Raw genomic sequence first — 15,382 nt, 5'->3', positions numbered from 1 at the left:
TCTCAGACGTATTCTTGTGGGGTTTTTTTATAATATTGTACAGCTCAATTTTAATTTTCAAAACTGAAGAAGGTTGGATTTTACCTTGTACCGTACTAACTTGTGCTGCTATAAGTGATTTTTTGCTATGAAATCTGTGTTTTATTAGTTTTCTTATTAGTATTATAATTCAATACAAATAGCTACATTCATTTTATTTCAGCATTGTTATAAGCTGAAGTTTAAAGTTAATTCCTGACCTTGGAAACAGTTTTCTCACCTCATGTTGAGAAAACTGCAAAATCCATCTGCTGATGAAGATCACATGATATAATCAAAAGCTCCACAACAGGTACTAAAGGGACCTTTTACTGAGATTTCTTTCTATTGTACTTGGGCACATTGTCTTAGGTAAGCATCCGTTTCGCAGGTAAAACACATGTGGAATAACATTTGATGAGTTATATCTTCAGTAAAATCAAAACGTGAATTTAAATTATTGGAAAGGGATGTTAAGCTATTGGTAATATGAATGTGAACTGTAGTCTAATCTCCCGCTCTCTCTCTCTCTCTCTCTCTCTCTCTCTCTCTCTCTCTCTCTCTCTCTCTCTCTCTCACTAACCCACACACACACACACACACACACACACACACAAACCGGTGGCAGCCTGGTGCTCCTGACTGACTGACAGCCCGGCGGAGGCGACTGACAAGCAGGATGCTCAGGTGGCGGCGGCCGCGTGCTCTCTCCGTCCCGTCAGTCACTCTTCCAGTGGAGGTGGGCTCCGTGATCTGAACACCTGTCCAGAGGTAAGAAAAAAATGTGTGGTTAGTCGCCTTGTTCTATTTCGTTAGTGTTTCTCCCCGAAATGTGGGTTGTCCATTTAAAGTCGGCTGGTCGCCCGGAGCAAAGTAAGATGTAACCTACCTGTTCATGTTTTTCCGTGCTGCTGCTCCTGTGGCAACGTGTGGAACAAACAACTTATCATAAACCCTGTAATATACAAATTAGAGTCAATTAGTAGTTTTGCGTGTGTATTGCAATTCCCTCTGGGTTGGGAAATTATGTAATGACCTCTTGCTGTCGACAGGGGCGCTGTTGGGCGCGATTTCACTACCCTGACATAGAACTGTGACAGATAGAACCGTTATTATCTATAATGTGATAGTTAAATTAATACAATGTCAGTGATGGAAAGTAACTAAGTGCATTTACTCAACTACTGTACTTAAGTACAATCATGAGGTACGTGTACTTTATTTGGCTATCTTCATTTTATCTTAATCCTAATCTTAATCTTATCTACCCCACTACACTTCAGAGGCAAATTGTACTTTTTTTCTCCACTACAATTATCGGATAACATATATATATATGTACTTAAGTGTTTTTAGGAATGGGCATTAGAACAAAAAAAGATCAGTACGTTGCACATACTGTATTTATCCAATACACTACAATGTTACTGAAACTCACTGCGGTGATGCAAACTAATTACATACATTTACTAAACTATGTATCTAGTTCTGAAGTTCTTGTACTCTACTTAAGTATTTTAATTACATTTCTTTTTATGTATCCACTGCATTCCAGAGGAAATATTGTACTTTTTACTACACTTAATGTATTTAATATTAATGCCTCAGTAATAATATAATATATAATAACGTTGCACTGCATTGAGCACTTAGTGAGTGCATTTTGTTGGTTGCACTAATGCGTTTTTCCTTAAGTTGAATACAGGATTGTTGCTGATATTGGAGTCCTTGTGCATTATGGTTTTATGAGTAATTTTACTGAAGTAAATAATGGAAATACCTAAACCACCACCGCTAAACTGTTGAGCGTGTTGACGGGCTATGTGTGTCTCTTCTATTCGTTGTAGTTCTACAAACGCACTACACTACCGCACGGCGTCGGCGCGCACGCACGTATTCGCTCGCGCTGTATTATTGCTCAGAAACCAGCCACCATGGGGAGTTGAGGGGGCAGTCGACGGGTCATTTTCGTTAATATTTAATATCAGAAAGCTTTCCATATGCTGCGTTTTGGAGCACACAGTTCGCGCCACTATCCCCAATGCAGCGGATTACGGGGATCCGGCTCACAGAGACGGTAGGGCGAACACTTTGTGTGGAAAACACGGGACGTTAACGTAACTAGCTAAGCTAACGAGCTAACCAAAAACTAGCTAACGCACCAAGCTAGCAGCCAGTAGAGTGGAAAACGTGCCCTCGCTTTCTTGTTTTGTTTGATCTCAGATCGGCTGATTTTTGTTGGCGTTAATCAGTTGGAAAGTTGATGTTGCTTCTGAACGAGTTTGTCCGCCACGAATACCCTCACAAAGTCTTGTTGGAGAGTTTTGCACGCAGGCCCGTGTTGTGTGGTTGTAGAGTTTGTTTCTGTAACGTTACCCATCCCCCACCGTCTTTTGCAGGCCAAGATGAATGAGATTCCCACTTCAAAGCACTGGCATCGGTGGTGGCATTGCTACAAGGCTAACGCTAGCTGTCTTAGCTTGTTAACATCAGTTGGTTATTTAGGAAATGATCGTGTCCAGCTACACCAAGTGTGAGCTTTGTTTTGACAACTGTTGGCGCTAGCGTTTAAGCTAACAGTTAAACTGACGACAATAACTTAATGGTGAACTTCAGCTTCACGCACAGAACATTAAATAGTTTTTGGTCCAGGCTGGAGGCTTAGTTGCTAGCTTTTTAGTAGCCGACTGTATCAATAACATCGTAGCTTAGGCTAACATGTATTGGTTCCTAACGTTACATTTCATATGAGCATTCTACCAATATATTCAGTTTGATCCGCTACTCCTCGTTCTCAACCACACTTGTTTATATCCTGCTCTATTCTATTTTTATGTGTCTGTTCTGCTCATCATCTAATTCTGTTGCTTGATAACACTGCTGTGTAACAGTTACATGTATATGTGTGCTCTGACACAACGAAGGGGTTGGCAGATGAGTCACCTTTATCAACTTAGTCAAAATGTTTATTTCATTGGTGTCAACTCCCGGCTAACTGCTTCTCTTGTTTCCATTGTAGGGTGAATTGTTTGCCAGCAAAATCATTGCTAGAGAGGAACATCTGACCTCTCCCTTGTGCAATCAGAGACATGAGTGTTGTCAGAGAATTACATGGGATTGGGTACCGGGGTGGTGGTGGTGGGGTTGTGGTCTCTCTGAGCGGCCCTACCCACTTTACCGAGGATGCTCCGCGACCCCCTGTTCCTGGTGAGGAGGGATCTGATTTGGACCCCCCAGTCCAGTCAGCCAGCACCCGTCCAAACAACCTTTCCCAAACTCTTGGCTATCCTCCGTCATCCTCGTCTTCTAAAATGGGGGATCTATCGAGCTACGCGCCCTCCTCGTCGTCTGCGACCCCGCGTCGCCCGGATCTGGACCTGGGGTATGAACCCGAGGGCTCGGCGTCACCAACTCCACCGTACCTGAAGTGGGCAGAGTCGCTTCACTCTCTCCTGGACGACCAGGAGGGCATCCAGCTGTTCCGAAACTTCCTCTGCCAGGAAGGGTGCGCGGACCTTCTCGACTTCTGGTTTGCCTGCTCGGGGTTCAGGAAGACGAGCCAGGAGAAGAGGGCAAAGCTGGCCAAGGCCATCTACAGGAAGTACATTGTAGACGGAAGTGGGATTGTCTCCCGGCAGATCAAAGCCGCCACCAAGAGCTTCATCAGAGACTGTGTGGGAAGGCCGCATCCAGACCCTGCCATGTTTGAACAGGTAATTAAAACACTGCTTTAATGTTCATATTAACAGCAATGCATGCTGGATTACACAGGCTGTCTCAGTTCTTTGAAATTGTCAGGTTACGCCGGACTATGTGATTGAAATTTGAGGCTGTTTATGACTGATGCAAATCAGTATTGCTGTGCCGGATGGCAGGATACTGATAATATATACGACACCCAAACTATCGCAGAGATTGACCTTCATGTGGGCATAACACCTCTGTGTGTCAGTGTGGTGTAAGTGTAACTAGCTGTATTCATGAATGTGGGTTTACTCTGAGTCATTGTGTTTGGAGTGGGTATTAGTTTGCTATGTAACATATATAGTAATCCTCGTAAAATGTGTTCACATTTGTTTTCAAAAGCTAAGCAGTGTTGGAACTGTGTTTAGCCTAAATCAAGACCATAGTTGCAAGCCGACCCAAATGAGTGCTAAAACATTGTGTGAAATGAAAGTAACTTCTTTGTGTATCATTTAGTTTTGTACAGATATAGATATAGGACCACTAGGCCTGGGTGTCGATACTCGCTACCCTTTTAAGGTATCGACTGAAATATCCCGGTACAAAACGTCAGTCAAACTATACCTGCAATCTATTCTTTTTGTGCCCAGAGCTTAAAAAAAAAAAACCATGACAATTTGAATGGTTTTGCTTGCAGCCAATCACTGCAAGTGTTCTTCAATTTGGATGCAACATGTGATTGGCTGCAGCAGCTACAACCCATACAGCCAGGCTTGCCTACGGGCACGTGTATCCGAACACACAGAGATGTCTGAACAACGGCAACATTGCTCAGAGCTAACCGTTTTCACCTGGGGGGGGGGACCAGAGGGTGGGCGTTATGCTTCCACGACAACACAGTCCCGCCACCAGGCCTTGGAAGATGGCATCATCAGCGGAGCCGCTGTATAAGCTCTGTGCAGTGCAGCGACGATTAGCTAGCCAGTGGGACACACACGTGATTTCCGTATCGCTTTTTAAAAAAATGCTACCCAGCCCTAGTGACCGCTACGTTTGTTTGTTTGTTCCAGGCCCAGACAGAGATCCAGGGCATGATGGAGGAGAACACCTACCCTTTGTTCCTGAAGTCGGATCTGTACCTGGAGTACACGCGTACGGGAGGAGAGAGCCCCAAGCCTAACCCCAACGATCAGAGCCCTTCATCGGGGTTAGCCAAGCCTCTGCCCGGGTACTTACCCACACTCGCTGAGGATGAGGAGTGGAGGTGAGATGATGCAGAATTAATGTCATATACTGCACAGGATTCACGCCTGTGAATTCATCTGGAATAGTTCAACGATGCATTCCACCGACTTTTCTGCGTCGCTCTGCGAAGCGCGAACAAAACGTCCGAACATTCTCATCACGTGTGAAATAAAAGATCGTTTGTGATGTTTCGTATCTAATTGAATCTGATTTTAGGTGTGGAGGAGGTGTGAGGGAGGCGGAGGAAGAGAAGGACGAGGAGGAGTGTGGAGACACACAAGCTGATAGGCTGACTCAAAGCCTGCTGATGCAGACAGCGCCGCATAGATCCTCGACCAACCGGAGGAGGCCAGACAGCAGGGAGTACAGGTGTGTGTCTCAAGGTTCATAAGGAAGACTGTGATGAATACCTCCATGTTTACACATCTCACTTTTATAGTGTTTTTTTGGCACGAATGTAACATTCTTGAAAACACTTTTCCGTTACGTAATATGTAAACGGAACAAAAATATAAAGGTACATTCCATCGTAGGAAAAGTCTGTTGATTCTTTACTTTAAAGGAACATTTGCCACCTTTTCATATGGATGTCCAAACAGTGTTGATGGTAAATTTAGTCAATCGAAGCAATAAATTCCTCAGTGCGTGCTTTATTGACAGAGAAGGTCTGTTGATCTTCCTGCATCCAGCGGTGTCATTTGACGTGGAAGGGACCAAATCAGAGGAAGAACTACAGGCTGCTGTTTCAGCTTTGATTCCCAGTCTCCATCCCTGGGAATCCGGGGGCCGTTCTCTAGATCCCGTTTTAAAAACTTCCTTGATCTCGTCGCTTTCATTGCGAATAATCTACGTTTCCAACGGCGCAAGTGTCATCCCAAAACACGAGTGCAGAGGATGTTATGGACAAAGATATATTTTACAATGTATTTCAGCTGTATTTAGCCAGGGTATACACGCTGAGGAATGTATTGCTTCAATTGACTAGATTTACCATCAACACTGATTGGACATCCACATAAAAAAGGGTTGGTACGCTGTTTTCTGTAAAAAATAAAATCAATCAAACATGAGAAGTGGCGAGACGTGTCCTGGTCATAGGAATCTTTTAATGTTTAATGTAACGGAAGAAAAGCCTCTGAGAATGCATGAACTACCCCTATCTCCATGCTGACCCTTGTGCCTGTGTGTGCATGGATGTGTACGTGCATCAACATTTGAATGCGAGCTCACCACAGTACATTCTCTACGCTCATCCTCAGGCCCTGGAGGGAGCCGGTGAACCCATACTACGCAAACATGGGCTACGCTCGCGCTCCAGCCACCAGTGCCAATGACAGCGAGCAGCAGAGCATGTCGAGCGATGCCGACACACTGTCGCTGACCGACAGCAGCCTGTAAGTACAGATGAACCCGGAGCTGCCGCATGCATCTCTGACAACACGGGGTTCTCAGAATGAATTAGCCGTTCAGATCTGTGTTTAACCGTTGTTTATCTCTGTGTGTGTGTGTGTGCAGAGATGGTATTCCTCCATACAGATATCGGAAGCAGCATCGTAAAGAGATGCATGAAAGTGCCAAAGCCAATGGACGTGTGCCCCTACCTCATATACCTGTGAGTTGCACAGACACTCCTCACTCGGCCTCTCCTCGGCATTCATATCTGTATTCATGTAGCGTTACGGTAACACCAACCCCGGTGACCTAATTCAAATATCAGCGAGAATGTGTTTACCGAGGCTGTTGCATTGTTAATCATTGCTACAGCAGACAACACATATCAAGTTACCGTGTCACAGGATTTTGTGTTTATATAGTCTTTGATGAAACAAACGATTATGAGCTTTCACAGTTTTTATTGATTGTAATTACTATATCGTTAGTGTGTTATTACACGTTAATTTACTAAAACGGCATCTACATTTCACCTGTAGGTGTGTTCAGCTGTGTATAATGTGTGGCACGTCATTTCTTTGTGTTTGTGTCTATATACAGCGCACGTACCGCATGCCAAAGGACATCCACATAGAGCCTGAGAGGTTTGCAGCGGAGCTCATCAGCAGGCTGGAGACGGTTCTCCGAGAGAGAGATGCTCAGGAAAGACTGGAGGAGAGGCTGAAGAGAGTTAGACTGGTGAGTGTATTACTGTATGTGTGTGCTTGTGATGTGATGCAATTCGGACACTGAGTTCAGCTGTAATTCATCCCAGTTATTTACACAATGGGGATGTTGTTGTTTCCTCAGTAATACTTGAATTATGAGTGAAAGTATTTTGTTATTAATGAGAAACTGTGGTTGGTGCAAATCGTCTCAAAAGAGAGAGTGCGCTAGGATTTCAGAACGTAACTATGGCCAGGATGCACACTTTAATTTCTTCATTATAGATGATGATCAAAGACAGGTGTATGGAAAAAGCAGTAAACATGTTTGTCATAGTCAACATAAGTCCAAGATGCGGCGTAAAGTAGCAACTTTCTATCTATCATTTTAAATCATATTTTTGACTTTATTCATGTTGTGCTGGCAGTGACTACGTTTACATGCACTCTACTATTCCACCATATTCAGTTTGGACATTACGAGTTAGACCTTATTCTTAATGCAGCATTTTCCAGTGAAGACGTGTGGGACATGCAGATATTATTCCAGTTTCAGGAACATTCTTTGAGTGCATTCGGAATATGTGTCTCAATTTGGGGGTTTTCCCTCAGTCTTGCCTTTTTTTTAAGGCCGGCTTCGTGCGTTTGTACACAAACCAACTAGCCATCGGTTTGCAAAGCTTTTGTTTTAAGTCTCACAAAACCTGCAGAACGGTGACAATGAAGGAACGCCGCAGGAGCAGCATGGCTGCAGTTGGAACAGGCGGGACATCTTTGTTGTTGGGCATAGCCGTAGGACTTACGTCATGGGGCGTTTTACGTTAATTTGAGTATGCATGGCTTGTGCGCTTTTGCTGTTGTGCTTCTATGTGTTTGTCTAAACACACTTTTCCTCCCAAGGGATGAATAAAAGTCTAGAAAAATGTGAATTAGGTTATTATTAATAAGAAATAACCAAATAATGTTTGCATTATTTGTCTGAAATGTACCTGCACGTAATAGTTTCTGTCTTTGTGTGTACTTACTAGTTTATACAATGTGTATGTCCAGTTAGTTATAACACGTTCCTCCTCCTCCTCCCAACAGGAAGAAGAAGGTGACGATGCTGACGTCTCCGTGGCGGCCTCCGTGTCCTCTCACAGCATACCACTCCCCCTCCCCTCGTCGTTTCCTCCTCTCTACGGCGCCCGCTACTCGGAGACCACTGCTAACCCGGCAGTCGCCACTTACGGCGGCCTGGTGGCCATGGAGGACTCCCAAGACGACGACCCGGAATCCATCTTGGATGAGCACGTGCAGCGCGTGATGAAAACGCCGGGCTGCCAGTCGCCGGGGGCCACCAACAGCACCTTAGGAGGAGGGGGTCGGCAATCTCCTCCCAAATCATCACGGTCACCTGACGGCGGGATCGGCCCGCCTCACTGCCCCCCAGGGAGGGGTCACAGTCTGCCTCCTGCTGGGGTCAAAGGTAAGATTTTAAACATGGAAACATACCCGGCACGGGGTCAATGGCGTCCTTCTTGGCTGAGCTGTAACGTTAGTTAGCTCAACGATGCTAGGTGAGCTAGCAGGATCAAGTAGCGCCACAAGCCGAGTGGCATCTAGTTCCATAATATCCAAGAGAAGGCGGAGCTCTCGTGAATGTTTACAACAGCAGGACGGACTCGATCGTAGCGTCAATTACTTTATAAGCAGTTATCAGATCATAACAAAGACCGAAGTTAATTGTCATGTTTTATCTTTATTTAAGTAAATAAATCTGGAGTTTCATCCTCAGGATTTCCGCCAGACTAAGTTGACTCACCTTTGTGGAATTTTTGAGATTTAAAAAAAGAATGACAACTTGTTATACAAGTAGCCAACTCCTTTAAGGAATAACTCAGTGTGTAGGTTGTGTGTTTAAAATGAGAGAGAGAGAGAGAGAGAGACTCCTTAGCTACTTCCATCATCAGCTACGCCAAAAACTTAGTGTAATTATTCAGAGATGCCAGATCTACTTGCCCAACACGGCATTTCACTTCCCCCAGGCAATCAGGCGATCCTTTTTGTCGACCCCTGCATAAGTACAGAAGAAGATCTCCACAAGCCACAGTTCTAGATTAGCAAAGATATTATTAAAACCATTTCCCGAGCCATAGCCGGAAAGGCTCTTCGGATGTTGAATCATGTGCTATAACACAAAAAGAGTCCCGAATTTTATGGTCTGTGCTCTATTATGCTTCAAATGCATTTTTCCCATGCCATCGTGGACGTCAAATTAAGCTGCATCGTAGTGTGTTTCGGTGTGCGATGTATCGGAGAGAGGCTAGCATGTTACCAATAACTGGCTGTGACGTCTGTCTCAGGTATGCATCACCACAAGCAGCCGTATCACCACAGAGGAAGAGAAGGGCCGGAGGAGGCGGGCTCTAGGTCTCAGGCCAACCCCATGTGGAACGGAGACCCGGCCGGCCAGTACGCAGGGAGAAGTCGCAACTACGCCGACGGGGCTGGAGCCAGCACGCTCGAGGGCATGGGCTACAGGTAGGCCAGCGGGGTTGAACGTGCCGACATTTGTTCGGTGTTCCTGCAAACTGCATGTGCTCTTCTTTTTTTTACTCCGGATGACCTCAACTGTACGTGTCGCCTTTTCGTTCCGCAGTAGTAAAGGCAGCACGCTATCACGGCGAGGTTGTAAGAAGACGTCGGAGACGACGGGCAAAGGAGAGGAGAGTGGGCGGGGCATGGAGGGCCAGGTACCGCTGGAGGACCTGGAGAGAAACCAGAAGATCCTGCAGTGGATGATGGAAGGAGACCGACAAAGGAAGACCTCACACGGGTGAGTGATATGACGTGTATTACTCGTGATTAATATAAATCTTTAATGATGATTTACCAGTTAGAATGTGATCCGGCTTAATGTCCAAGAGATTCAAGCGGCTTGTATCAGGCTGAAGGAAGCGGTGAAGACGCAGGACAACGGAGGCATCACTAGACATGTATCTAATAATTCTGATCATAAACATAACATCTACAGATTGGAGCGGTAGAAACAAGCTGTCAACGCAACACTTCTTAAGTAGCTGTAGAAACAGTAACTGTTTCCTATTCACACATCCAGCAGACACGGAGTCGTGTTTGTGTCCATCTGATGAATATAAGTCAAGTATTAATTTGTCTTTTAGCTCTGTTATTGGCCTCCATATCTGGCTCTTTAGCTGCTAAATGCGCCACTACATTCACCAGCTGGACTCTAAATTTGTCTCTCTGCCTTCTCGTGCTGTACAGGTAGTGGACGGTTTAAGCCAAAACAATAAGATTGCAGGCAGGAAAACCAAAACGTTGAGCTTGAAAGGACCTGTATGCTCTGTAGAGCTGAGGGGATCTAGGAGTCTGCTAATGTTTTTCATTGGGTTCATCACTTCGAGTGACCCCGGCTAAATTTACACATAGTCATTTGATCCATTGTTAATGTAAAAAATAGTGTTTATAACTGCCGTAGCAAAAAATATTTCAGAAGTCCCTTGACATCCACCCTGCTTCCTTCTCTCCTTGTGTTTCCAGCGGCAGCACCAGTAGCTCGAGGAGGACGGGACCCAGCAGCGAGTCACCGCACCCGACGTCGGTGGAGCGCCCCGGAGCCGTGCACCCGTGGGTCTCCGCCCAGCTGCGTAACAACCCCTCTTCCGTGGCCCCCGCCATCCCCGGCTCGACGTCCACCCAGGTCCAGCCCTCGCACCCTTTCATCCAGGACCCGGCTATGCCCCCCAACCCGGCTCCCAACCCCCTCACCCAGCTGGAGGAGGCTAGGAGGAGACTGGAGGAGGAGAGGAGGAGGAACGCACTACAGCAGGCCAAGCAGAGGTAGGCGCCAAGTCGATTATGTGACGTGGCCAAGATATCTTCAAATCTTTTAGATGTATTCTTATTTGAGCGTTTTTGACGTGGCTCTCGCTCTCTTTCAGGCATAAGTCTGGTAAGCGCCAAGTGTGTGAGAACATGACGGTCGCTTACTACTTTTGTGGAGAGCCAATCCCGTACCGAACGTCAGTCAAAGGCCGTGTGGTGACTTTGGGCCAGTTCAAGGAGCTGCTTACCAAAAAGGGCCATTACAGGTGAGAACATGCATATAGTTCGTATTACAGTGTGGGTGGGAATGGCACATTTTTGAAGGAGCCATTTTTGTCATATTTTTGGCTAGCTAATAATCTAGCATGTCTGTTTTTTGTGTGTGTGCGTAGGTTCTACTTTAAGAAAGTGAGCGACGAGTTTGACTGTGGTGTGGTGTTCGAGGAGGTTCGTGACGATGACGCCATCCTGCCCATCTTCGAGGAGAAGATCATCGGGAAGGTGGAGAAGGTTGACTGAAATTTGGGAACAGGAAGATGACACAGAATTGGGAGGGGGGGGGCAGAGAAACGGATCATTTGAAAAAAAAGAACAAAAGGAGATAGGAAGAGAACATTGGGGGGTTTGGAAAGAAATTCAGCTGTGAGAAAAACGGAACGAAAGAAAGTAGAAAGATGGAGGGAGCCATGTGTGACAGAAGGGAGATTGCCGGAGTGTAAAGGAGGTTATTTCTATGGACTGTCTGGATGTCGGCGTCATGCCCGGATCAAACCCGCGTAAAGCGAAGAAGCTCGGCCGTAAAGGAAAGAGGAAAAGGAAATAAGGAAAGGAACATAAATTATTTCACCTGTCTTGTCTCCACTGTGGATATTCGAGGAGCGCTGTTGAAATCTGACGTCTGACCAGTCTTCCACTTCCACTGCGACGGATGGGGGGGAAAAGGGTGAGGGGACTGCTGGAAGGAGAGGATGAAGTTAGTCTCTGTCCTCCGCAGACCATTACGATGCTGCTACATTACCACGGAAACTCTTCAATCGGTGCTCGGGGACAGTAAAGAGATGCGGCGGCGTTCCGTTCGGGAGTCTCGCTGCCGTTTGCTGTCTCTGTTCCTCATCAGCTGGTGACAGGGGGGGGGGGGGGCGGGGGACGGAGGAACTTTTAGCCTGCTTCTCCTCTCGTTTGACTTCATAGCCTCCAAACAGAAACGTTCTCACCCTTGATTCCTAGATGTCATGTAGTGATCTCTCACATCAACATGTTCAGACGACAGTTCTCTACATAACTTGTTTACCAAAGCTACATATTTTTGATAAGTCAAGTATCCTAGCTACTTGTTTCATTTTATTTGAATTGTGTATGTACAAGGCAGGTACTATTACTTATTAATGCAGCCGTATTTCGTTATATCTCAACTTAATGTTGTATTATTGTGTATGTTTTGAAGCTAGTTCATTAGTGATTTCAGGGCAGCCATTTTGTTTGTTTTTCCATCTCTATAATACATCCTTGCACCTCACTTCTGTACTGTTAACCTGCGAGTGTGTAGTTCTGTTTTCCTGCGCGATGCTTTTTTTTTTTTTTCTACCCACAACAATTCTCATGAAAAAGAGCCGCGCACGCTTACGGTGTGCCACCTTCGACCACAGTATCTGTTGTTTTTAACAGGTCACACTGTCGCCTCAGCTCTGTGTTTCTGCTCCGCTGCGTATGTAACTCTGTACTCAGTCTAGGTGCCTGCCTGCCCGCCCGGGTCAGTGCCATTACGATCTAGAATGCTTATTCTGAAGCGAGTGTGAAAGCCCGTGTCATGTCCGCCTGGACTCAGCCAAAGAGCATACCGTGCGTCCCGTACGCCTTCATGCGTGTGTCTGTCCGTGCAGTCCCAAGTCCACGAGCATCAAATGTGTTCCTAAATCACGAGCAGATGGGGAATCTTCTCCCTCTTGCAGATTCCCAAACGTCAAGACGTTGTAGCTCAACACTGAGTCAAACATCTGCAGCTCATCTTAAAAGAACAGTTTTGACGATTGAGCAATTATTTCCTCTTCTTGCCGAGAGTTATTATCAAATTTAGAGCTACAGGCTGCAGTTGGTTAGCTTAGCATAAAGACTGGAAATAAGGGCAAATGGCTACCTTTGGCTTATTGCTTTTATTACAGATTTAATCTGCAAATATATTTTCACGATTAATCTATAAAATGTCTTCCCATCACATATTTTTTTTTTAAATCACTTGTTTTGTCCGACCAATATTTCAAAACCAAGATACGTGGTTTTCTGTCACACAGGATGCATCTGCACAGTTTAGAACCTGACAGAAATAGCTACTAGCTATTTGATTAAACACAACCTGTTAACTAGTTGAGCCTTAAAGGTGCTTTTGTTTTGTTGTTTTGAACAGAGCCAGGCTAGCCATTTCCTTTCTTTATGCTAAGCTAAGCTAACCGGCTGCTGACTGTAGCTTCACATGAGAAGGGTATCAGCAAGAAATAAAAAAGAAATAGCGTATTTTACCAAATGTCAAAACTTTTCCTTCAAACCTCTCACATCAGCAGAGTACTGCAGTCGAGGACGTCACAAAGCACCGTGCAGAGAGTGCACTTATCACACACCAGCTATGGAAGCTGAATGTAATTTGACTTTTTTTTTTAAACGTTGACCCGCTATGTCCTCAAAGGAAACCCCTCGTTCGGTCCTGTAATCATGTCGAGTCTTCAGTATTGATCTCAAGCTGTTGGCCTGACTTGAGTGTTTTGTGTTATCTATGCTGGTAGTTCATTGAATGTGTTCATGAGGCCCTACTGTACGTCTTGCAGGAATGTCAAATACAATTTGTCCTGGGCTTCGGCCCGGTAAGGGAAACATAGGATCGGAAAAAACACACGTGTCCTCACTTCAACCCATTATGCCTTCAATATGAAATTTAAAATTTAGATATGTATTTGTTTATAAAAAAAAAAGTGTAATTTTAATAATCACCAAGCATGTTCTTTATAAGGAATGTTTTCCTGATGAGTTGAATTATCTATTTTGTTTAATGTGTATGTGCGAACTGCTACGGCCCTCTGATATATTTTATCTGTTTCGTTAGAACGCCCAGGGACAGTTGAATGACGACATTTGTTAAAGAGTTGTTTCTTGTGGTTATGATTCGATGGACAAAACAAACAACTGCGTCTGTTGTGTTGTCAGTTTGTGTGAAACACAGTGCCTTTATCATGTTATCTTTCGAAATATCTTTATTGAACCAATCCATGCTTTTATTGTTAAAAGTTTTTATTTCCCGTCAGTCCCGTTGTATTATTAGCTGCAGTCATGCTTGCTCACTTCTGTTCTGATAGATCCTCTGCTGTAAATATGTACATTATCATTTCATATACGTCTTCAGACCCGCACCACATGTCCATGGTGTTTCTGTTTTTCGAAGGTAAACGCCAAGATGTCACTGTGCTGGTTCCACTTGTACATTTCTTTTAAAAAGGTACTTCATAATAAAGATGTTAAATAAATCATTCATCTCCTTTTCTTTGATCTGTGTTCACTTAGCTTTCCTTATTCACGTACTTTACTTACTTTAATAATACTGCACATGTCCTTTTTTTAAACGCCATAGGTCGTTTCCACAGCAGATATTTTTCGACTTTTCCCTTTTGAAGAAGCACAGGTGTTACTAATAACATTGACGACGACTCCGGTCTATTTAGGTTTGCCAACAAGCACAATACCAGGACCTTGAAACCGAAGCAGCTAAATGGAATTCAGCCATCATTCATTTTATTATTTACATCTGTGCTTTTCCTGTGACATGTCTTCAATTAAAAGAGGCCTATTTCTTCACTGTGCTGTTGAAGGAGGAAGTATTTTCCACCAATCTATAAATACTGTTTAAGTACAGTTTAGAGGTTCTTGTACTGAAGTATTTCTATGCTTCTGCATTCTACTTCACTACAATTCAGATTCAGATTTTACTCTATTACATTCAATTGACAGCAGTCACTTTGCAGATAAAGATTTCTTAAAACAAACATGATTCATTTATTAAATTAAAATTAAATTGACAAATTACATACATTTACATGTGATGTAAAAATGCTAAATGTTAATTGCTTATTTTTTATGTAATGAGTTTGTTGACTTTTGATAATTTAAACATATTTTGTTAACATTGTTATATGTAAAACTTTGAAGGCAAGACTTTTAATGTAATCTAAAATCAAGATGCGTGCAGATGTGAACCTAAATGTCATTATGAAATATATTCTTTTATTCAAACAAAACAATCCCAACTTGAGGGCCACTTGGTACTCTTTTTCTGGAGCTTTCACCTGTAATACAGTATCTTCATCTGCAGACTTAGCTGAGTTCCACAACCGCCACTTCATCATGTCAATAGAGTGACACCATGTGACACTGTTGAAATCTTTGGAAAAAGCAAGTAAGTGGATCTTGAGAGGGCATAAAATAAACCCTTTTAAAATGTGTCCGTGGTAGACAATTCAGAAACGTGTGTA

The 15,382-nt window shown here is 44.1% G+C and overlaps 1 protein-coding gene across 1 annotated transcript; it reads left to right on the top strand.

Annotated features, from left to right (window-relative positions):
• The first annotated feature begins 1,979 nt into the window (after nt 1-1,979).
• LOC306695533 (axin-1-like) lies at nt 1,980-11,988 on the top strand. The gene is given in 14 exon segments (XM_079158793.1): nt 1,980-2,095; nt 3,038-3,142; nt 3,144-3,731; nt 4,773-4,966; nt 5,164-5,316; nt 6,207-6,341; nt 6,463-6,559; nt 6,940-7,077; nt 8,130-8,511; nt 9,389-9,566; nt 9,685-9,861; nt 10,587-10,886; nt 10,988-11,137; nt 11,264-11,988. Coding segments are annotated over 14 exon segments (2,760 nt in total). The 5' UTR covers nt 1,980-2,059; the 3' UTR covers nt 11,391-11,988.
• The last annotated feature ends 3,394 nt before the right edge of the window (nt 11,989-15,382 follow it).

Source organism: Pholis gunnellus (genome assembly GCF_910591455.1).
Source record: "Pholis gunnellus genome assembly, chromosome: 5".
In the NCBI taxonomy this organism is placed as follows: Eukaryota; Metazoa; Chordata; class Actinopteri; order Perciformes; family Pholidae; genus Pholis; species Pholis gunnellus.
This window is presented reverse-complemented; position numbering and strand designations above follow the sequence as displayed.